This window comes from Ailuropoda melanoleuca, chromosome 5, assembly GCF_002007445.2.
Source record: "Ailuropoda melanoleuca isolate Jingjing chromosome 5, ASM200744v2, whole genome shotgun sequence".
NCBI lineage: Eukaryota > Metazoa > Chordata > Mammalia > Carnivora > Ursidae > Ailuropoda > Ailuropoda melanoleuca.
Window position 1 is genome coordinate 18,819,692 of NC_048222.1, and position 24,394 is coordinate 18,844,085.

Below are 24,394 nucleotides of genomic sequence, written 5' to 3' on the forward strand. Positions count from 1 at the left end.
CTGCTCAAAACCCTCTAATAGCCTAGCACCATCTGATCTCTTTCTCGGTTATGGGAGCCTCTTGTTTCTGGAACATTTCAGGCACACTTCTGCCCCAGGGTTTCTGCCTTCACACTTGCCATTTGCTTTGCCTGGAATACTCTTCTCTCCTGATACACACATGACTCACGTTCTTCAAGTATTTGCTCAAATATAGCTGCTCGGTGTGGCCTGTTTTACAACTGCCAACTCCCACCTCCCCAGGCATTCTCTCTGTTCTGCCTTATTTCACACCATAGAATTTACCACCTAACTGATACTGTTTTTTATTGTTTAATGGCTGGCTTTCAAAATGTAAACTACCTGAAGGTAGTAATTTTTCAGTTTCGTTTACTGCTATGTCCCTGGCACCTAAAACACTCAAATATTCGATGAATGAATGAACAGCGAAATAGCTTATGAACTGGGATGTCTTAACTCAAAAGAGTAACAAGGATGAAGAGTAAGTGCATCCCAAATGAGCAGCAATGCACACGGAAGAGTCATAGTACACGATCACATCCACAGCCACCTGTGAAATTCTCTTCTACAGAAACTGTGGCCCTAGGATCAAATCATTTCAGATGGGTCCCTGGCATGTAGGAGCAAAGCAAAACCAATCTGCCCAAGTCTGTCCAAAGCGCCTTTACACTTACACAAAGACTATGGATGTTGGTCACATTTAAAATTTATGATGCTTCAAAAAACACATTAAAGGAGAAAAAATATACATAAAATTAAAATTGTATAAAGTTCTTCATTAAAATAGTAGTTTAATAAATCCTCTGTCAATACCACCACCCAGAGGCGGATCTAGACTGGAGAGCTTAGAGCTTGTTACGTAATTACACGAGAACACGTGACTCCACCTTCGTAACGCTGCCATGAGAACCCCTTCCAGACGCAGCTCACCACGCATGCAGGCGGGAAAAGCGACTGACGGAAGATTATGCTATGTCTTGAGTTCTGGTTCTATTTGCCCTTTTTCATCTTGGCTGTCTTCTCCTTTCTTTTTTTCACATGCTTCGGAATTTTGTTTTTTCTTTTCTCTCTCTGGGCTTCTTTAACCATCTTTTTTCTTTCCTGTAAAATAAAAACAAAAATAAAGGAACCTGCAGATTTCACTCAGAGGATTCATCTTACTATTAGAACTAAGTAAGAAGATCTAAGAAAGGATAAAAGTGAGTATAAGAGGAAAAGATGAAAATGATTACGATGTGGCAGTGCAATGTGGTTCCAAATTTGTCTTTAGGGTTTCTTAACAGAAGTTTGAAGAGCGCCAAAAAGAAATATTTGGGAGGACTATTAAATGTTTGCGACTACTTTTCTTCACAAGTTTCATATTCTAACAGAAACAAAGATTGGGAAAAGACAAAGTATTTGCAGTAAACAAGGAAAGAAAATGTGTGCGTCAGCTTGGGTATGTCTCTCAGAAGTCTTACGGCCCCAAAAGTTTTGAGGTTTAAAGGCTTAAGCGAAGAAAGAAGAGTAACATTTACACAGCAGTCGTGTATCATTCAATCAGTAGCGTCTCTTATGCTGATAGCTAGGAGTGGAATAAGTCTCTTAGATTCTGGAAACATTGGCTGAGCTGCAAATCCCCTGTGAGACGGCCCTTCAGTATTTCACCATGGAACAACTCCAACATCATTTGTGTTTCAGGTGAATGACAACCATTTCTAATCGATGAATTCAGTGTGTCCTCTCTCAAGGCAGTGCCCAGGGAGCTCCTAACAGAAGCCCAATCTCTACATGATGTGACTTCCAAAGGCAAAGTTCACACTTAGAAACTGGCACTACAACTAGAAGTACTTACTGATCAATAATGTTTTCAGCCACCATAATCTAGTAATCTAATAATCTAATTCTTGAGCAAAGAGAAATGAGACTGGCTTTGCTGCCATGCTGAAGAAAAAGGGAAATTGAGTCCTCGGCTAACCTTTTTATCAACTTCAGTGTCAGCAGTGGGTTTCCGGGAGCAGGCCTGGTCTTCCTGCTCTTCAGAGTCTGTGTCAGAACACTCAGAGCTTCCAGCATCTTCTGAATCAGAACAAGCCCTTTCCTTAGCCTGATCTTCTAGAAGTGCAGGGACCTTGAAAATATTACAAAACCACATTATTCTAAACCACTTAGTTATCTATTGTTAAATGTGTCAATGCCAGAATTCAGATGTTTCAGCCTTGCAGGTATACAGTGAATAGCCACATCCTGTACTGAAACTTCGAGAACAGAATCAACATCAGGGACGGAACGTGGGAGCAGCGCGTCGAGTGAGGCTCGAGAACACACCCAAATGAAGGAACTGGGGCTTCACTGGGTGACCTGGATCACCGACAGAACTGAGCTGGGATTTGGAAGGATGAGAAATACAGACAGAAGTCAAAAATAAAGATTGATTTGGATAACTTCACAACTGTTTTCCTATGAATCAGATTTCAAGCAACACTTAACTATGAATCCAATCAAGAGGGAAAACAACATTTAAACAAGAGAAATTTGCCCTTTTTGTCCCCCTGAAGTTTAGCAGTTTTTAAAGCAGCAGGGAGCATTTCTTAAAAATAAGAGGTTTTCTTTTTATAAGAAAAAATAATCTTTAAAAGGCAATTGTACAAAAAGGTTTTCTAGCCCGTTTTCACAAAATCTTCATGCGCTGGAACTCAAGGCACAACTGCCCTAAAACACTTACTATACGGAACACGTACTGAACATGTGAGTTTTCCTAATTCAATTCTTCCAAAAACAAAGACACAGTAAATTTTCAAAAAGCAAACTATGATCCTTCACATTTAAGCCTTTAATTAAGAACATACAAATAGGGACGCCTAGGTGGCTGAGTCAGTTAAATGTCCGGATCTGGATCTCAGATCAGTTCAAGTCCCAAGTTGGGCTCCACGCTGGGTGTGGAGCCAACTTTATTTTTTTTTTTAAGATTTTATTTATTTATTTGGGGGAGACAGCGAGAGAGAAAGAGTGAGAGAGAGCATGAGCGGAGGCAAGAGGCAGAGGGAGAGGGAAAATCAGAATCCCTGCTGAGCAGGGAGCCCAAAGCAGGGCTGGATCCCAGGACCCTGAGATCACGACCTGAGCTGAAGGCAGATGCTTAACTGACTCAGCCACCCAGGCGTCCAGCGTGAAGCCTACTTCAAAAACAAAACAAAACAATAAAATAAACAAGAACTGCCTTTATTTTTGCTTACATTAGAATCCACACCATTCTAAAAATGTAAAACAAAACAAAACAAGGTTGTTTCAAGAAAAAACACTACAGGAATCCAGAACCCTAAGACTGCTAAACCCTTGAGACTGCTCTGCAAACAGGTTTTATACCAGTATGAGGCCAGATTCCCTTGTTGTTGTTGTTTTTTTAACTGTAAAAACACCAAGAAACACATGGTTATCATTAAAACTTCATAAATGAAGACCAGGATATAAAAAGTATCAATGCCTCAGCAACAACAGAACAACTGAGAGGCAGAAATAAATCACAAATGCTTATATTTCAGTCTTACAGTTAAAAAAAGTGAACACAAACGGGGCATTTCTGAAGACTCCCATAAACTTTGAAAATATCTATACTCGTAATATGATTGTTAGTCTAATTCTAGTATACAGTAGGTTTTATACGCTTCAAAAGAGTATTCATGTAAATGAAGAGTAACACGTGTTCTCATACCTTCTGAACTCCAGATAGATCTTTCTTCAATCCTGTAACAGTCTGGTACAGAATCTTATAGCCAAAAAGAAAAAGAAGAATCAACATAAAGCTAGGCAGTGAAAAACACATATTGTCATATTACCAAAGAACACAGTGGGCTAATAATCTTCTGTGATTATTAAAAGGTGCCTAAAATTTATCCCCTGGTTAATACAGAAAGTTTATAGCGTGGGTATTATTCTTGCCCACCAAGCATACATATTAGCAAACTCTGGCCCACCATCCACCCACAGCCTGATGGTTTTTACAAATGAACCTTTGCTACCAATTTTGTAACAGAAAACTCTAACTTTGATTCTCAATTAAATGGAATGTATTCTCCTCCCCAAAATAACTCCATTCTTCCCTCATGATTAGGAATCATGAAAAGCTGTATTTAATTATTAAAGGACTTTTAATTTCATCAATAAAAACTTGGGGAAATTCTTTTCTTCTTATTTTATAATGACTTACATGATAGGTCAATTTTGCTTCTTAGCCTGCAAAGTCTAAAACATTTACTATCTGGCCTTTTCACAGGAAGAAACGTTCCAGACCTTGAAATATGTATGTTAGTGGACCTTGTGTAATAACCATTTACAGCCCAGACTTTACACAAATCTTCCATTTTCCGCAACTACAGTCTGTTGGACTCAAATGTGCCATTTTCTTTCATAAATACCAGTGAATTCCCTTTATATCCAATATGCACAGAGGACCTATTAATGCAAAGGGTATCAGCCATCTCAGGAGATTAGAAGTCAACATTCAAGATGGTGGGTGTGGGACAGTAGCTTCCTCTATAAACTTGCTTGCTATATACAAACCAAGCTACTCACATTGTCTTGTTGGGCATTCATGGCCATGTCCTCTTCCTTCAATTTCATCATTATATCCATATCCCTTTCATAATTTTTTACTTCATTCAAGGTTCTAGGAATATATGCTCGCTTAAACACCTAACAGACACAGAGAAGAGGAAAATCAAAAGTGTTATTTACATGCTTCTCTCATTCCCTGAGCATCCCACACCCATCACGTCAGAGGAATCTGTCATCACCTACAGCACTGATTCTCAGCCAGGCTCTCTGCACACACTGGTGTTGCTGTGCGGCATCCCAAAAGGACTTCGTTACTGAACAATAAAACAGGAAATGATTGGAAGTCCCTTCTTTCCCCTTGTTTACATTCCCGAAAGCTTTTCAGATTGGGAAAGAAAGGAATGGAGCTCCAATTAGCAAGTACTGCCCCTGGCTATGCCTTACAAAGGAACATAATCTTATATGGAAACATTATCTACCCTGTGCTATGGTGAAAAGGATTTAGAACTGCTGATAAATATGGGGTGCCCTGTATTCACCCATCACACTAGCAGCTCTGGGATTTTTGATGAAAAGTCTACTACGGAGGTGCCTGGGTGCAGTCAGTTGAGCGACCGACTCTTGGTTTCAGTTCAGGTCATGATCTCAGGGTCATGAGATCGAGCCCCACGTTGGGCTCTGTGCTTAGTGTGGAGTCTGCTTGAGATTCTCTCCCTCTCCCTCTGTCCCTCCCACTCGTTCTCTCCCTCTCTCAAATAAATAAATCTTTGAAAAGTACACTGATCTCCAAGGTTAACATAATTTTCTTTTTCATGACACAAATATTTAAAGTCTACGATGGTACCAAAATCAACATTTAAATCATTTAAAAATTCATATTTGTGAATTGAAATGGGCTTTTCCTTCTTGAATCATGTTTCAATAGGTTCCTTAAAAATGTTCTTTATCTAAAGCATTGTATGCCCTAATTTCAAACTACACTACAAAGCTATAACAATCGAAACAGTACAGCACTAGCACAAAAACAGACATATAGATCAACGGAACAGAATAAAGAGCCCAGAAATAAACCTATGCATACACGGTCAATTAATTTACAACAAAGGAGATACGAATATATAATGGGGAAAGGACAGTCTCTTCAATAAATGGTGCTGGGAAAACTGGACACCACGTGCAAAAGAATGAAACCGGACGACTACCTTACCATACACAAAAATTAACTCACAACAGAGCAAAAACCTAAATGTAAGACCTAAAACTTAAAAAATTCCTAAAAGAAAACAAAGGCAGTAAACTTAAATACAGTCATAGCAGTATTTTTTTGGATCTTTCTCCTCAGGCAAGGGCAACAAAAGAAAAAATAAGCAAATGGGACATCAAACTAAAAACCTTTTCACAGCAAACGAAACCATCAACAAAATGAAGAGAGTCTACTGAGTGGGAGAAGATATTTACAAATGATGTATCTGACAGGGGGTTAATATACAAAAAATATAAGGAACTCATAAAGCTCACCAACAAAAAACAATCTGATTTAAAAAATGGGCAGAGGACCCGAAGAGAGATTTTTCCAAAGACATACAGATGGTCAACATACCCACGAAAACATGCTGAGCCTCAGTGTAGAGATACAAATCTAAACCACAATGACACATCACCTCACACCAGTCAGAATGGCTAGTATCAGAAAGAAATAAGTGTTGGTAAACATGTAGAGAGAAGAGAACTCCCATGAACTGCTGGTGGGAATACAAACTGGTGCAGCCACTAGGGAAAACTGTATGGAGGCTCCTCAAAAAATTAAAAATAGAACTACCACAAAATTCAGCAATTCTACTTCTGGGTATTTATCCAAAGAAAACAAAAATACTAATTCGAAGAGATACATACACCCCTATGTTCACTGCAGTGTAATTTCCAATAGCCAATATAAGGAAGAAGCATAAGTGCCCATTAATTTAGAAATATATATATATATATACACACACACACAAAATATTACTCAGCCTTAAAAAAGAGTGAAATCTTGCCATTTGTGACAACATGGATGGACCTCAAGGGTATTATGCTTAGTGAAATAAGACCGACTACATGATTTCACTTATATGAGGACTCTAAAAAAAAACAAAACAAATGAACAAACAAAACAGAAACAGACTCATAAATATAGAGAACAAACTGGTGGTTGTCAGATGGGGAGAGGATGGGGGAGGGAGAAGATTAAGAGGTAAAACTTCCTAAGGAGAAGATCAGAGGTATAAACTTTTGGTTTTAAAATAAATAAATCACAGGTATATAAAATACAGCATAGGAAATATAGTCAATAACATTATAATAACTACGTATGGTGACAGATGGTAACTAGACTTACGTGGGGACCATTCAGGAATGCACACAAATGCGGAATCACTGTGCTGCCCATCGGAAAGTAATATGATCCTGGGCATCAGCTATTCTTCAAATAAATAAGTAAAGCTCTCCATCTAGGACAATGGGCTAATAGGTTGTTAGTGGAATGATGTAATGAAACGTAATTTACCCAATCTGGCTCAGTTAAATTATGTACAAGCAAATATTCTCATCATCTGAAAACTGCTTCCCTCTTAAAATCAAGTTTGTGACCTAGTATGCCCTTAAAAAACAGAAACTCAAAACGAAGTGTTTCCTATGGCTGTGGATAGAGAGAATACGTCTTACCTCTTCGTCCACATGATCTTGGCTGGACCTTTCTTCCTTGGTCCTTTGAGATGCTATTTCCATGGCCTTGGAAAGAAATCAAACGTTACTTTCCTTTATATTCAACCTACAGAAGATGCATCCATTTCTCAATTTTAGTATAAACCTGCTCTCATCTTTATCAGTATCACCTCTACACTTCTGAAAGGATGGACTCCGAGGCCTCTAGTGACACAGGTTAGCTCTCTCTCAGACCTCACCAAAAAGGCTGCTTTCAGCTCAAAAGTAACAGCAAAATCAAAATATCTAGCCTCAGGCGATCCCTGGCCATTTCCTCAAAAGAGTAAAACTACTTTCCCTAATTTTTTTTTTTAAAATAGGCTCCACACCCAGTGCAGAGCCCCATGGAGAGCTTGAACTCAAGACTCCACTTCTCCTAATTTTTACATGATTAGCAAAAATATTTACTAAAATAAAAATGAGACCCAAAGAAGGGAAGAACCACCCTTTAATGCTTCAGCAGTCAAGGAAGGGAATCAAAGAGGAAAAGTGGACTGTCCTCTAATTTTGAGCATGTGTCTCCAACACTGCAGAAAAATAAACCACCAAAGAAATGTCTTTGAGCAGTGATTGCAACTAAGGTGACAAAGATTCTACAACAGTTTTTTGGCTGGAAAACTGGAAATTTGTTCTCTACTTAGAATACATAGAAAAAAGGAAAGAATAGTGACACTAGGGTTTTTTGTTTTACATTCAGACACTAAAATTAGTGCCAAAGAATCTAGGAACAAAAACGATACATATTTATCCCATTAATATATGAAACTGCTTAGTATGTGCCAGGCACTGATGAAGTATTCCTGTCCCTTGCCGGCTCATGGTCTAGTAGAGGCTGACAACATTACAAAGCACTTAATAACAGGAGTGCCTGGGTGGCTCAGTCGGTTAAACGTCTGACTCTTCTCAGCTCAGGTCTTGATCTCAGGGTCGTGAGTTCAAGCCCCATTCAGTGTGGAGCCTACTTTAACAAAAAAAAAAAAAAAAGAAAAAAAAAAGACCTTAATGACAAGTGAGGTAAAACGACCACTTCCACTACAGGCTCACAGGATCTGGGAAATACACCTGTGGAAACAATGATTTCTGCCTGATTTCTCCTTGAGAAAGTTTTCTGAATGGAGCTCTAACGTGGCCAACAAGCACACGAAAAGATGTTCAACATCACCCATCATCAGAGCCCAGAAATAAACCTATGCATACACGGGAAATGCAAATCAAAACTATGAGGTACCACCTCACATCGTCAGCATAGCTTCTCTAAAAAAAGAAAAAACCAACACAGGAACAAAACCAGAAAACGGTGAGGAAGTATGTGGAGAAACTGGCAGCCCTGGCACGTTGTTGGGTGGGAATGTAAAACGGTTTCACTACTAAGGAATACAGTACGGTAGTACCTCAAAAAATTAAAAGCACAATTACCATATAATGCAGCAATTCCACTGTGGGGAATACACCCAAAGGAACTGAAACCAGGGTCTTGAAGAGATATTTGTGCACCCATGTTCACGGCAGCACTATTCGCAATACCCAAAAGGTGGTTAAGAACCCCAAGCGTCCATTCACAGATGAACGGATGCACGGGATGTGTTTGTACACCCTGACTGAATCTTGAGGACATTACGCTAAGGGAAACAAGTAGCCAGAAAAAGAAAAAAACCGCATGACCCCACTTATGTGAGGTACCGAGAGTAGGCAACATCACAGACAGAAAGCAGAACGGGCTGAGGGGGGAGGGAGAAAGGGGGAGTTAATGTTTAATGGCTACAGAGTTTGTATTTTACAGGATGAAAAAGTTCTGGAGATGGACAGTGATGGTTGCACCACAGTGTGAATGTACGAAACGCCACCGAGCCATACACTTACACGTGGTTACAATGGTTAAGTTTCATGCTATGTGCATTTCACCACACTTCCAAGAATTCTATGATTCCAAAAGGTCTCTGAGAAACAAGGGAGACCAGAAGCCGAACAAGCCTCTCACTAAACATTCACGAATTTTGGCGGTCTATGTAATCTTGCCCAATGCTTCAAGTCAAGAAACCTGGCTTTCCCGTTGGCTTTTTACTGTACTTTTGATTCCCGATGTGTGAAATCAGAAGGAAAAGGTCTCAGGAAGCTGTCGAAATGAACATACACTGAGCAACTGGAGTCCCTGAGAAGTGCCATGAAAGTGCGAATTACCACTATTTTCTGTTCTTTTCCTCGCCTCATCTCACCTTTGAGAGGTAAGCGTCCAAGTTCTCATGTGTAATGGACGGATCTGTGACAAATTCAAAGAGTTCCCGCACAGTCATCACAGCAACACCGTGCTTCAAAAAGAAATCTGTTGGAAGGAAAACGCAGTACACCTTTAGGAGGAAAAAGGTTGTTACTCCAACTACTTTATGGAGAAACAAAGATGTGAATAAAAATATACCATCTCCCAGCAAATGGCAGAGGTATCACGACATCAAATGATTTAGTGCCACGATTTGATATCAACAGCTTAGCAAAGTGCAGACCCAATAGACACAAACAAGCTCACAGGAAATCCAATTTCCACTCACCGTTGACATTGGCACAGTCCTTTCTCAAGAACTCCAAGGCATGTGGGTGGTCATGCTCTACGGACTGAGAAACGTCAATGACATACACACCTCCGCTATGGTACCTGTGGACCAGATTCACAGGGGCTTGGGATTTACTTTCCTGTCCTGCATATTTTGTTGTTTAAAAAAATTCTATTTTAAGAGCAAGGGAAATAAGCAATAGAACGAACAAGGTGGGTAAGGATAAGAGGCCACGTTGACAAGCAAGAGATAAAAACTGAAAAATTTCCAAAGTCCTATAACTCTGTTAATGATCAGATGGACAACTCTGTGACTACCGCAGGCTACTGCAGGCATAGGACACATCCTATATTATGACCAGTGGAAGCCAACTTTAAAACTTTAGAATTTAAAAATGCCTTCTTGGGGGTGCCTGGGTGGCTCCGTCAGTTAAGCGTCTGCCTTCAGCTCAGGTCATGATCCCAGGGTCCTGGGATCAAGGCCCACGTCAGGCTCCCCGTGCAGTGGGGAGTCTGCTTCTCCCTCTCCTCCCCACTCATGCTCTCACTGTCTGTTTCTCTCTCTCTCAAATAAATAAATTAAAAAATAAAAAACAAAAAAATAAATAAATAAAAATGACTTCTTGGGTTGGGATTCTGTTTTTTTTAAAGGGCATGAAACGCTGTCCAGGAGGTTCCCAAGGGACAAAACACACTCACAGCATGTTAAATTCACTGAGATCTGCGTGGACAAGTCTGGCATCTTGATACATTCTTCTCATGTACTGGATGACCTGCAGATACAACTCCCGAGCCTTGGATTCTGATAACTGGACGTTTTTCAACAGTGGCGCTGGCCTTGAATACAAAGAAAACAAACTAAGATAAAATGTCCCCACAACAAGTTTTCTTGCTTTATACTACACATTGCCACCTAGACTCCTTCTCAACAACTTATCACTGAACAACTGGATCACTACAGATGTATCAATCCAAAAAACTGTCAAGAAACAGGTGTTTTCCCCCCACTTACTATATAAGACATTCCTCAAAACAGGGTGAACTCTGTTACTCTGAAGCACTTTGAGACTTAAAAAGGTAGAATAAACGAGTAACTCTATGCACGAGTACAGTGGAAAAGATTCACAGAAAACATTCCAAGATGAACGGAGCTATTTAAATGGGAAACAGTCATATATCGGATAATTCAAAGCACTTAAAAATACACTTCCGAGCATGTAATTATTAGGCCTTCCATGTACTCACATGTCATCTTTACCAATGAAGCCCATGACAAGAACATGACTTCTCAGCAGGATAGGTTCTGGGCATGGGATCTGTGCTGTGTTTAGTCTGTGGTACTCAAAAAAGACAAAAGGACAAATGAAAAGGTGACACAGCACCTAAAACAAATTACAGAACACAAGATTAATATGGCTATTAGCAAACAGCACCAACACATCTCAACTGTATTACTGTATTTCATAAACTCGAAGACCCCAGAGATTTTTAGTGACACCATAAGGCACAACCAAGAATGACAAACACGGGCAATTCATCTACATCTCATAGCCTCTAACACTCAGTCCCATTCCAGAGATGTTAAACTGTGCAACGTGCATCTCAGAACTGATAAACTATAGCAGATATGTCTTCTGAGTTGATTAGCCTCAACAATGATTGATAGAAGAGCTGGACTCAGGGCACCTGGTTGGCTCAGATGGTAGAGCACGAGACTCTTGACTCTGAGGTCATGAGTTAGAGCCCCACCCACCTTGGGTGTAGTTTACTTACCAAAAAAAACCCAGTTGGACTCGTACGTAATAGCTAACTGAACACAGGAAGATTTCAAAAGGACTTTCAAAACAAGTATTTAATACTAAAATATCCAACGTATGTCACCAATGCACAGCAGATAAAACATTAAAAGGTATTCGAAAGAGGAAAAAAAAACCCTTAAATTTTTGAGAAAACTTGATCTCAGCTAGATAAGTTGCCCTCACCTGATACAAAAGTGTCAGCACAAAGATGTATAAATATGTCCAAGATTGGACTGAAATCAGAAAAGGAAACTATGACAGAGTTTAGGTCCTAACAAAATTGTCTAAAACTCCAATGCCTATAAAAAAAGACACATCAGTCTCAAACCTGAATGTGTCATTTCCCTGTTTTAAAATCTTGCAACAGGGGACACCTAGGTGGCTCAGTCGTTAAGCGTCTGCCTTCATGATCCCAGGGTCCTAGGATCCAGCCCAGCATCGGGCTCCGGGCTCTGCTGAGAGCCTGCCTCTTCCTCTCCCACTCTCCCTGTTTGTGTTCCCTCTCTCGCTGTGTCCATGTCAAATAAATAAAATCTTAAAAAAAAAAAAATCTTGCAACAGCCCATCATCTTCGGTATAAAGCATTTAAAATGCTTTCACATGGCTTTTCACAGCATTTAAAAAATGCTTTCACATGGCTTCCAAGGTGCTTGGAATGACCCAGCCTTGCTGAATAAATGTGAATTTTTCCGTAATGGGTTCTCAAGACAGAGAAGACGAGATAGTTCTTACTTGTCCAGGTACGTGCTGCTTCTGCACACCTCAGCAGATCTAACAGAAACGAACAGCACTACGAGTCCCCACCTTTGGACAGAACCACCCTGGGATTTGCCAGCAGGAAGGAGCTGGGGCCAGTATGGCAGACACAGCACAGACACACGCCCCAGACAGTCACCTGATTAAGTTCCTCATTTCTTTCTCTGCCCAAGTTTTCACCATTTTTCTGGGGTTTCCTTTACAATAGCCATGACGAAATCTTGAACGAGAAAAATATCTGTTATTCCAATCATTCCATTATTCCAGTTTTTATTTTAGGATACAGAAATTAGGCCAACTGGAAAAAGAATCTGAACTCACCTGAATTCCCCACTTACATACTTATCCCGATCTTTGAACACCAAAATAGAAGTTTTGTAAATTTTGATTGCTCTGCTCTCTCCATCTGCTGTGCTAGCATGGTACACATTAGCCTATTTTGCATCAAAAACAAATTAAGTTTGTGTTAAATAACTACATACAGTATTTCAATTTTTCACTGTATTTGATTCTATCCTCAAAAGTTAAAAAAAAGTCAAGCGAACTGAAGTAACATGTGTAAGAAACACCATCATCTTCTGATTATGTCAATTAAAACAGAAAACGTCATTACCAAAAGTACAGTAAGTAGAGCGCTAACTTACATACATAGTAAGATCCAAATTATATATAAGAAACGGTTTCAAACATTTTTGTATCTCAAGTATGTGAAAAATATTTTAAGACATTCTTACATCTCATGATTTATAAACTGAGTTTTACTCAGAAGTGCTTCCCATAGAATGAGTTGCTAATTTAAAAATGCCATGTCTGCCTTTCTCCATATCCACATACAAAGAAAAAACGGGAAAGAGATTTGTTGACTCAGAGACTAGACTAAGCCCCTGCCCCCGTTAGTGACTATGCGATAAGGACTCAGGCCTGCAGTAACCTGACCATCTATACTGACCCTGGGCACCACAAGGACCCAGTGAGCTAGTACAGTAAACGGAGGTGAAAAGCCACAGTTGTGTGCACAACTTCCTATCTACCTGTAAATATTAATAAAGCTGTTTTTAGAAATACTAAGCTACTCTGACTCGTGTATTTTTTTCTCCTTTTCTTTTTAAAGGCACCATTTATTTACTAAGTGCCTTAGTTTCATTTGGTATCTGAAGTAAGAAAACTAACATGAAAACATTCAGGCATCCAAAGAAAAGCTCACTTCTTTTCCTGTGCTTATGCAGCCATTTATCTCTGATATGATTCCTCTAGTCAACATCTTGAATAAAATCATTCGTGTTCTAGGATCCAACACCTAAAAAAATGCAAAAAATAGAAAGTTCAGAGAGACCGTACCAAATATTTCTCACTGCAACATCTGACCATTACTAACCTGAAGAGCTTAAGTACTAGGCTACCCTGGCTGACTCAATGAGACTATCGACTGTGGTGTTTTCACTCACTCCAATTTTTCGTAAATAAAATGCGACACGAAGGCCAAAGGGACAAGAGACGAACCACCAAGTTCAGTAACAGAAATTAAAGTCGGCCAAGTCAAAGGGAAGCAGAAACTGACTGTAGACTGACATTAGCTAACAGAATATAATGCAAGTCACACAACTAGTTTTACATTTTCTAGTCACATTAAAAGGAATAAAAAATAGCAGGTAAAATTTGTTTTAATGTATTTTATTTAATCCAGTATATCTAAAACACCATCAATTTCAACATGCAATTGATATAAGAAGTTATCACTGAGAGATTTAACACTGCATTTTTTACACCAAGTCTTCACAATCCAGTACGTTGATGCCGATAGCACATCTCAATTCAGACTAGCTACATTTCAAGTGCTCAGGGGCTGCTCTACTGGATACGCAACTTTAACTCAGGGGTCAGCACCTTACAGCTCATGAGTCAAATCCAGAACACAGCCTGTTTTTTCTACAGCCTGCAAGCTAGGAATGGTCTTTATATTTTAAAATAGTTGTTTAAAAAAAAAAAAAAAGAATTGTGCGCTACAATGCTCAAAGTGTATATTTAATCCTTTAAAGAAAGAGTTGCACACGTCTGCTATAGATGACTACATCAGGGAAAGGGTCTCCTTCTGAATCAGAGAACTCAATCCTGAGGAAAAAGGCCCCCAAAGTCCTCTTTAACAAAAAGAAGGCCATGAACTTAAAGCCTGGTCCTGTCCGTGCCTGAACAGAAGCAGTCACACAGTTACACACACTTTCAAAGGACACTCACGGCAGCCCCTCCAGCTCCACAGAGAGAGGCGGTGTGAAGTGGCCAAATCGAACTATACTTTAGGGTCTGTCCTTCAGACTTATAAATACGTACTTAAGATCAAGATACACACTCTTATTCCACATTAATTTCGAAAGGGGAAAAAAGGACTTCCTACCTTAATTATTTTAGGGTCTGTGACAATTACAGCTGCCTCACTTCCCTCAGCTGGACTACCCTTTGTTTTCAATCACATGCACACACACACACACACACACACACACACACACGAATCACACAAAATAAACACACGAGAGGACAGTGAAGACACGGATCCCAGCCCAACGATAGGTGGGAATTTTGCACAAATGGTTCTGGAACTGGGGTTGGGTGTGACTCCCTTGGGGGCTGAGGTGGACAGCAGCAGCGGCGGTAGAAGAGGCTACTACTGCAAAGTGAGTTTGTGCCTTTGTGCAGGGGTGGGGAGAAGGGTGGCAGGTGGCAGTAGCATTGTTCTGACCCTTGCTATCACCTTCTTCACATCAAAAATCTGGGCCAATACTAACATCCAACCACAGCTCTCGACATATAGGAAAATTAGGAAAATTTTTCCCCACTCTTGAACAGAAAGAATAAAACAAGCATAATTTCTAAACCAAGTAAGGAATTTCTAAGTGAAATCACACACACAGACACACACACACACAGACAGACACACACACACACATACACACATACTCCAACTGCTTTGTGGCAGATACCTATGTTTGGAGAAAGCTCACAAAACTCCTGCTGACCTTGTTTAAGACAAGACAAAAGATTCCTGGTCTTATAGTAAATTCTGCTCCCCACAGAAGAGGAAAGCACTGCATGGTGGCAGAGGGGGGCATGACTCTAATTTTTTATTAACAGTTCTATTCTAAATGAAGCAAAATGTAGATGTCTAAACTTAAAACTACAAGGAGTAATTTTAGGTAACATTAGCATTAAGAAAGAAGAATGAATGCAAACTATAAACCCAAAAGAAAAGAAATTCTTATTTAAAATGAGAGCTTGCAGGGCGCTTGAGTGGTTCAGTCGGTGAAGCATCTGCCTTCAGCTCAGGTCGTGATCTCAGGGTCCTGGGATCGAGCCCCGCGTTGGGCTCCCTGATCAGCAGGGGAATCTGTTTCTCCCTCTGCCTCTGCCCCTCCCCCTGCTTGTGTGAGCTCTCTCGCTCTCTCTAATAAATAAAATCTTAAAACGAGAGCTTGCAGCACATTTAAATTGTACCTGTTCCACAGTTGCTCTGTCCGCCTTATCTTTGATGCGATACCTAACCAAAACCAAAAAAGTATATGTGACATTCAAAATTCAGAAGCTAAAACAAAAGTTTTCAAATGTATATCATTCCGTGAAATTCCTAAGTAGGAATAATAACAGATTTCATAATCTCATTGTGGTTTCACTGCTCAGTGATGATTTCTTCCTGTCCCCTTAATCATCAATTCAGCTCCCTAGAGCAAAAGGAGCACAACTGCAATAAGAAAAAATAATTCTCTCCACGTTTCAGAAGGATTAGATAAAAAGAGCAGCTGGGGTAAAGTCAACTATGCTGCAGAAGACAAAACACTGAGTCTGTTATACTGTCCTTAAATCTTTAATGATTCTATTAATACAGAATTAAAGTCATTTATACTGCCTTCTCTTTAGAGTCCCTTTCTACAAAGACACAAGTTTTTATCATCTTAAGATTTTAGTGGGTTCTACATTAAAATGCAAACTCCGATTGGCTTCAGCTCACGCACTAAGTGACTATTAGCACACTCATCTAAACTAATAAAGATTCAAACCGAAAGATTCAAATAAACACTTCCATGAAATAACAAATGACTATGGCAGTTCTCAAAAAGCTTGTATCTTGGGGCACTTGGGTGGCTCAGTCAATTGAGCAACGGACTCCCGGTTTCAGCTCAGGTCATGATCTCAGGGTTGCAAGATCGAGCTCCCCCCACCCTCCCACACAGTCTGCACTCAGTGGGGAGTCCACCTGAGATTCTCTCTCTCCCTCTCCCCCTCCATCGGCTCTGGCAGGTGCGCACGCACTCTCTAAAAATAAATAAATTTTTACAAAAAGAAAAAAAAAGCTTGTATCTCTCGGGTATAGCAATAAACCAGAAGAAAATCGGTTCTTAAGTTCAGTTGTTTTTTTAAGATTTATTTATTTTACAGGGAGAGAGTGCGCACGTCCATGTGCACCCAAGCAGGGGGAGGGGCAGAGGGAGAGAAAGACTCCACAAGCTGACTCCCGCTGAGCCCAATGAGGGGCTCGATCTCACGACCTTAAGATCATGACCTAAGCCAAAGTCAAGAGTTGGACACTCAACCTACTAGCGACCCAGGTGCCCTTTAAATTTGGTTCCAGCACTACTAGTTGTATAATCTTAGTATCACATTCTACAACACATAGTTAACATCTTAGAGTTATTAGGATACAGAGGTTAGCCAGATGTTAAATAACTGGTTTTGAGAAGAATAAAAAATGTTCTTAGTTATATCACTATTTAGTTTTAAATCTTCCCTTGAATTTTTAAAAATATTTCATAGAAGGGAAAAAATTTTAATAAATTCTTAAAAGGGAACATTTTTACACTCTAACATTTTAGTTTAAACTAGAATCTATGTTTTAGTTTAAACCCGTTACCCTCCTGAAAGTACCTCTATGAATTTCACAAAATTATAGTTTGACCATACATTTGTTAAGATTCAAAATTTTCAACTTATAAAGGGAAGGCTACCTTCACATAACCTAAAAAAAGAAAAAAAAAAGAAAAAATTGGTTTAAGTATACAAAGAAATATCCTTTCCAAAAGAATTAGGACCAAGATGCTGCTTAATTTGTTTGAAATTAGTCCCTAGCAGCCATGTATTATAGTTAAAATATTACTTACATATCTGCTTCCTTTTGTCTAGACTTTTCGGTGACTTTATTTATGACAGAATCAGTAACATTTAGCTTATCTGAAAATTAAAAAAATTCACAGTATAAACAACATTTAAAACAAAAAGACAACATTCTGAATAGAATATTTCTTCCCTCTTTCTTATTCTTAATATTTTGTTGTATAGAGAATATCTTTTAATAATGAAAATAATGTCTATGTTTTTATAGATGTGCACAAAGTTGTGTCTCCTTACAGCTATAATTTCTGAGCCACAGAAATCCGGATCCAGGAATCCCCCCCCCCCAAAATACTTCACCTGCATATGCTGAATTTCAGACACTTGTTAATACTTTATATGACTAATACAGATAATATAACTGCCTGAATTCCAAGTTTAATTCTAAAAACTTCAAGTTTCATTTTAAATTATAGGTCAACGATAGGCAATGAGAGACGTGCTAGGTTTATAATGAGTCAGTGTTTACAAGACAAAGATGACACTGCATTTTTCAAGAGGTGGTGGTTCAAATCAACATTCCATAGCTCACTAAATGATTAATGCCTACATAAAAGGTGTCTAGTAAAACAAAATGTACTTAGGTTCTATATTCTAGTACAGTTGACTCTTAGATAAGATGGGTTTGAATTGCACAGGCCCTCTTACATGCAGATTTTTCACAGCATAGTATTGTATATGTATTTCCTCTGCCTTATGATTTAACATTTTCTTTTCCCTAGTTTCCTTTACTGTAAGAATTAAGTATATAACACATATAAAATACAAACTATGTGTCTTCAACTGTTTATGTTATCAGTGAGGCTTCCTGTCAACAGTGGGCTATTAGTTAAGTTTTGGGGGGGGAGTCAAAAGTTATACATGGATTTTTGACTGTGTGGAGTCAACAACCCAACTCCCACGTTCAAGGGTCAAGTGTATTTTCTACATCCTACTATGTGATAATCTTAGTATAAAATCTGATACCAAACAGATGAAAACTTGAACAGGTACCTGTAACTTTATAATTCTAAAGCAGAGGAAACAGAACTAAAAAAGCAAAAGCTAAAGTCTCTTCCTCAAGCCAAGTTTTTAAATCACTGACTTTTTATCTTTTCCAAATGTTATTAGTCAGCCAGTAACACTGAATACGCTCATTTCTTGATCTAATAACATTTCATAGCACTTTATGGTTTCCGAAGAACTTCCTCAGAGCCCAAATATATTTTATGAACTCACCTAGATTAATTTTATTCTCAAATTTCCGTAAGACCTTGTCTGCTGGAGTAGACATTTTGGCTGAATTGCAATTGGAAATCTGTCGATTTGCCTAGAAGAAACGAGTTTCAGAGTTAAAGGCACTAGCTATAATTAAAGACCTAGGGTTCTTTATCACATACCTTTTTCCTTAGCTCACAGTTGACTACTAAAGCATCAGTACTTGAATGAGTATCCTAAGGTTAAGAATCAATCATATTTGCACAAGAAATCTTTTAAAAAGACGTCTGAAATAAGACATAGTGGTTAAAGGAGTCTGTACCATCTACGTTTTTTTAACCTCTCTATAGTGTATTCCTCATTATTATACATAACAAATTAAAATTAGATGCATTTTTCTCATTTGACTGCTTTATAGATTTAGAATTTGAAAATGTTCATTTACACCCCAAGTGTATAACAAAGAACTTAGACCAACATTAAATTGGTTCTAGGAATCTCATTTTGGGCCTACTGTCTCAAGAAAGGGAAAGATTAAGTCTGAGGCTTAACAACTTACACGGGCACTATGCACAAACTCAAGTAATAGCAAAAAGAGAAGAAAGAACCCACAAACAAGACAATATAGTACAGAGAAAAAGTGCCCATAATAATTGCTGACTTAATCCTGTTAAGTTGGAAGTGTGAGGCTGACTTGCTTCTTGTTTGCATAGACTTCTTGAACCTTTCCTACTAAATATAACTTTTTAAACATTTCTAGCTACAGGTCCACAGTAGAAAACACAGGTAAAATTTTAATCATTTATAATCCCCAACACCCAAGATAGTAGTTAACATCTAAGCAAATATGCTTACTTGTATGTGTAGCCTTATTAAAAGGGATTACACTGTATGTCGAAACAGCTCAACGTCTCACCAATGAGTCAATGGAGGAGTTACCAAAACAAGACCACAAGTGTGGAATTCATCTGGTTATTTTTAATTGTTCACATTCTAGTCCACAAAATAGCAGTCTTGATATTCAAAGAAATATTGTTGGTTTTTTCCCCCTCCATCTCTTTCAGAAACCTTTATGCCCCATAAACATGGTACTATGTTAATCCTAGGGCTCTGCAAACTCCTAAAACACTGAGTACTTCCAGCTGAGAAGGCGGCTCTATGTAGTTTGGTAACTTGTGTTTTGTACGTGGTAGATGATGTTCGATCATAAACACATCTTCATGTCATTAATATAGTTTTCCACTGCAACGTATTTTAAGGCTGCATAATATCCCATCATGTGAAATCAGTCCCTCACTAAATTTAATCAAGGTTCCTTCCAATGTTTCTCTATAAGCAATACTGGAGGATCATTCTTGTAACATTCTTGGCACAATTCTAGAAGAACTGCTGAGTCAAAGCATTTATTTTATGGTTTTGTTTTGTTTTTTAAGATTTTTATTTATTTATTTGACAGAGAGAGAGAGCGGACAAGCAGGGGGAGCAGCAGGCAGAGGGAGAAGCAGGCTCCTGGCTGAGCAAGGAGCCTGACTCGGGACTCAATCCTGAGGACCCTGGGATCATGACCTGAGCCGAAGGCAGCCAATTAACCGACTGAGCCATCCAGGCGTCCCTATTTTATGTTTTAAACGCTTTTTATCACATACCAGTTTATCCTCCAAATAATTGTGCTTATTTGTTCAATCAACAATTATATATTTTGGGTCTTGGTCAGTTTCATAGGTGAAAAAAATAGCATCTCTACATATTTAATTGCATTTCTTTAATTATTAAGGAAGTTGAACTTTTTTCTCCATGTTTCCTAACCGTTTGTAGTAAACTGCTTATTCACGTCTTTCCCATGCAGATTTTAAAGCTCATCATCTTATCATAATTTAAACAACTCTTTTCAAATGTACTGATTATGAAAGGAATCTACATCCAGGGAATTATCAGAAATACAAAAAGGATGAAGAACAAAAATGGTTAAAGGCTGGGGCTACGAGGCAACATAACCCAAGGGAAATCTTTCAGTTGGTCAATTCCAGAATGACAAAAAGTCCTTTGAAAAAACATAAACAATAACATCAAGATGTATAGAATCATTTATAAATTACCTGGGGGTTACTCCTTGCATTCGAGATATAACCCTTGGTGAGTTTCCCAACTCCATCATCCCAGTCCCAGTCATCGTCATCATCGTACTCCTCCTCTTCCTCCTCCTCCTCCATTTCATGTCCCCCCATCTTCTCAGACACATTCTTCTGCAGGTCTTCAAACAGAACACCATCTTGCTCTCTGATGGCCTTCAAGTCAATGCTTTCACTAGAAATAACAATGTTTCAGCATGTTTACACATACCTCTAATTGGATTTACACATGTATTTATTTGTGATACAACAGACTAAATGTATACCAATAAATCTACAAGTTTTCTTTCCAACGTACCTCCCCATAAGCTAAACACCAGATTCTGTTTTTCAGAGTGCCATTCCCATTGTTTCCTTCTTCTCCAGGTCCTACTAAAGAAGAAGTACATCCGGTTTGAAACCCACTTCTGCCTTAATGAAGTTAGGATTTACACTTTCATTTTCTCTGCTGAACGAATGGGCTCTGACCTGTACACCAGACCCAGCTCTGGGAAAACCATCCACAGATATGCCTTAAGGGGGGGGGGGAAGCTTTTAAAATTTAAGAGTAAGTCTAAAGCAGCCTACCTTGAACTCAATGCCACTCCAACAAAAGGAGCTGTATCAAGATTTGGGTCACACAACTTCAAAACACCCTTGTTCGTGAAGGGAAGGAATGGTGAACATGGGCACCATGAATGAGAGTGGGAGTCTGCGTGTAATTCAGTACGAGAAGTGGTGATTCTCAAACCTAGAGAACAGGTCCAGAGTCAAGGGAGCACAACCTTAAAGGGTGTTTTCTTGCCATGTGAAAATTCAGACCGGTGCTACCGTATCTTCCTAGTTATTCAAGAGAAGTCACAAGTGTGGATTTTTGTGGTAAATCTCCTACTTAACTGGTACATTTAATTTTAACAAAACACTGCATACCAAACAAACAATGTCTGCAGGTCAGATTCAAAAGAGGTACTACCAGTTTCGACCTCTCATGTAGAGAACAAAGACAGGAACCACAAAGAACAGCTGATAATGTGAACTACTAGCTTAAAAACAGACAAGAGTTTACTAATAAATTCAGATGATCAATCCTGATTATTAATTAGCCACAGTTTACAGAGCTCCAAACCTCCATAAATACAGGTGGGAAGAAAATAATCATTACGCACCTGCTATTTATATTTGCTATGATTTTGTAAATACAATCCTTAATTTGATCCTTCAATTGCCAGTAACCTAGAGCAGCATGTTTCAGTTATACTTCATTTGTACCAGAACTTCTCAACCTCGGCTGGGCAATTTTTATTGAGAAAGGTCGTTTTGTGTCTCGCAGAACGTTTAGCAGCATCTCTGGCCTCTACCAACCAGATGTCACTATGCACTCCCCCCACCTCCCGGTTGTGACAAACAAATCTCTAAAGATTGCCAAGAAACCCTGGAGTGTGGTGGGGTCACAAAAATCCACTGGTTTATCTTCACAATATCCAGGAATGGATGGTAAACAGTGCCCACTCATTACTGTTAACTATTCACGAGCCACACTGGGCTGTGTTTCATCTTTCTACTTCTTCCCTCAAGCCTTACACATGCTTATCTGGAAACAAAAATCTTATTTTGAAATAAAATCTTATTTCTCTGGTTAAATCCAATGTAACCTTCCAGTAATCACCTATGATCACTTGCTCAGGGAAGTCTTCCCTATTCCTCACCCATTTTTCCTCTGTACTACTTACCCAATTCTAATACAAACATCTATTGTCTAATCATTTAATGTTTCCCCTCCTACCATGCAAGCCGTGTCAATCAGGGTGGTATTTACCAAGGAATCCCTACCCACTAACATTAGATCTGACACACAGAAAATGATCAAATATATTTATTGAAAAGAATCCCCAACTGATTAATAAAATCTACATGTTATGAATCCTTACTGTGAACACAAAGCAAAAACCGTTTTCTTGGAATTCCAAAGGCACTCTCATGCTTCATGTAGGAGTTATCCTTAATTCCTTTTGCCTCCCAGCCCACATCCAACCCACCACCAAATCTTGTCACTTCTACCTCCAACACATAACCCTGTGACCCTGTATCTGGCTCCCGTCACGTCTGAACGGAATTAATCCACTTTTTTTTAAGAGAAAGAGGGGGGTGCAGAGGGAGAGGGGGAGAGAGAATCCATGCTGGGCGTGGAGCCCAATACAGGGCTCGATCTCACAACCCTGACACTGTGACCTGCGTGGAAATCAAGACTCTGACGTTTGACTGAGCCACCCAGGCACCCCTACTTTATCAGTTTTGAACTGCTTCCACTCATGCCCTCCAAAACCATCCTCTCCATAACAGAGTAATTCCTTAAGATCATAAATCACATTATGTCACTCCCCTGCTAAAATCTCTCCTATGGCTTTCTATCAAGACCTAAAAATCCCAACTCCTCAACACTTACAAAACTCTACCCAATCTGGCCCCTTCTCACTTCTACATTAGTACCTAGCCATCTTCTCAACTACTTCTGCGGTGCTCTAAGTACAACGGCCTCTAAATCTTCCCTTTACACCAAAGAGGGGTACCAACGTTGGGCCTCTGCACTGTTGTCTCCTCTTGCTGAACTGCTTGCTGTTCCTTTTGCTCTTTTTGAGATCAGTTCCTTTTTGTCGTTCAGATCTAGACTTAACTCTCTCCTGACATTGTCATCAGTCTATCAACTGATTATAATTACTTGCATAGTGTCTAATATCTGTTTTTTGTTTTTTAAATATTTCTAGGTACTCAACTGTCAGTCCCTCCCAAGTAGAAGGTAAAATTCAATGACAACAGGGACTTAGTCTTGTTCATCACCATCTCCAGCGCCGAGGACAGAACCTGGCACACAGTAGGTGCTCAAATATTTTTTGAGCGCTGAATACAGTAAAGAGCAAAAATCTATGTTTCCTAACCGCTATCCCCAACTCGGCCTGTCAGCGATGCTAACCAATCCGGGACTCCTTTGACAAGTGGCTTTCATTAACTCTGCAGCAAACAGGGATAAAAGACCCGGCTGGGATGGAGAAAGAAACGAAACCACCACCGGTCTCCCTCAAAAGCCTAAGGGGAGCCGGCGAAGGAGACAGCAGAATCCCAACCGAGTCAGGGTGTCCAACCGGCGCCCACCTGTCGGAGCAATCCGCGTCGTCGAACTGCCCCGGGACCACCCGACTCATCAGCAGTCGCCGGTAGTCCATGACGGAAGCGCGCAAAGCCTCGACCCCCCGGGAGGCCGTCCGCCCCGCGCTGGGATAGGAACCGCACAGAGACAGTCCTACCCACCGCCCATCAAACCGCCTTTCGGCAGATGCCCGCCTAGCAAACCACTCGGAAGCTCCTAGGCTAAAAGCGAGCGCCACGTGCCGAAGGGAGGAACGCACTTACAACCGGAGGAAGCAGGGTCTCCCCGACCGGAACTCCCGCCTGACCGGAAGTCTCCGCCCTGCCAGGAGTCCCGCCCCTCCACAGCCTCGTCCAAGGGGGGAGGGGCGGGGACGAGGGCGTGGGAGCCCGGGGGGCGGAGTTCCCCGCCGAGATTGGCCGGC

General features: G+C 39.8%; 1 protein-coding gene across 3 annotated transcripts; it reads right to left on the reverse strand.

Moving 5' to 3' along the window:
- Positions 1 to 690: 690 nt before the first annotated feature.
- RIOK1 (RIO kinase 1) lies at positions 691 to 24,288 on the reverse strand. 3 transcript variants are annotated; one of them, XM_034660351.1, is made up of 18 exons: positions 24,234 to 24,273; positions 21,148 to 21,221; positions 20,817 to 21,024; positions 18,742 to 18,832; positions 17,514 to 17,583; positions 15,856 to 15,898; positions 13,577 to 13,669; positions 12,694 to 12,806; positions 12,512 to 12,592; positions 11,063 to 11,149; positions 10,517 to 10,654; positions 9,816 to 9,919; positions 9,486 to 9,592; positions 7,234 to 7,299; positions 4,552 to 4,671; positions 3,692 to 3,745; positions 1,958 to 2,110; positions 691 to 1,101 (listed from the first exon to the last, which is right to left on the reverse strand). In XM_034660351.1, exons 2-18 carry the CDS (start codon positions 21,153 to 21,155, stop codon positions 991 to 993), a joined length of 1,647 nt encoding a protein of 548 aa, XP_034516242.1. In that variant the 5' UTR covers positions 21,156 to 21,221; positions 24,234 to 24,273; the 3' UTR covers positions 691 to 990. The 3 variants fall into 3 exon arrangements, with proteins under 3 accessions (XP_034516242.1, XP_011217791.1, XP_002915075.1); XM_011219489.3 differs by lacking the exon at positions 21,148 to 21,221 and having other exon boundaries at positions 24,234 to 24,288; XM_002915029.4 differs by lacking the exons at positions 21,148 to 21,221; positions 24,234 to 24,273 and adding an exon at positions 23,976 to 24,227.
- Between the last annotated feature and the right edge of the window lie 106 nt (positions 24,289 to 24,394).

Bases quoted from the DNA above. Each gene is read 5' to 3' on its own strand.
- RIOK1 (XM_002915029.4), bottom strand. From the start codon at position 24,046: ATGGACTACCGGCGACTGCTGATGAGTCGGGTGGTCCCGGGGCAGTTC. The intron at 21,025-23,975 runs GTGGGCGCCGGT...TGTTATTTCTAG, and splicing joins GACGCGGATTGCTCCGACAG to TGAAAGCATTGACTTGAAGG. The intron at 11,150-12,511 runs GTGACTGTCTGG...TGAGTACCACAG, and splicing joins GAAATGAGGAACTTAATCAG to ACTAAACACAGCACAGATCC.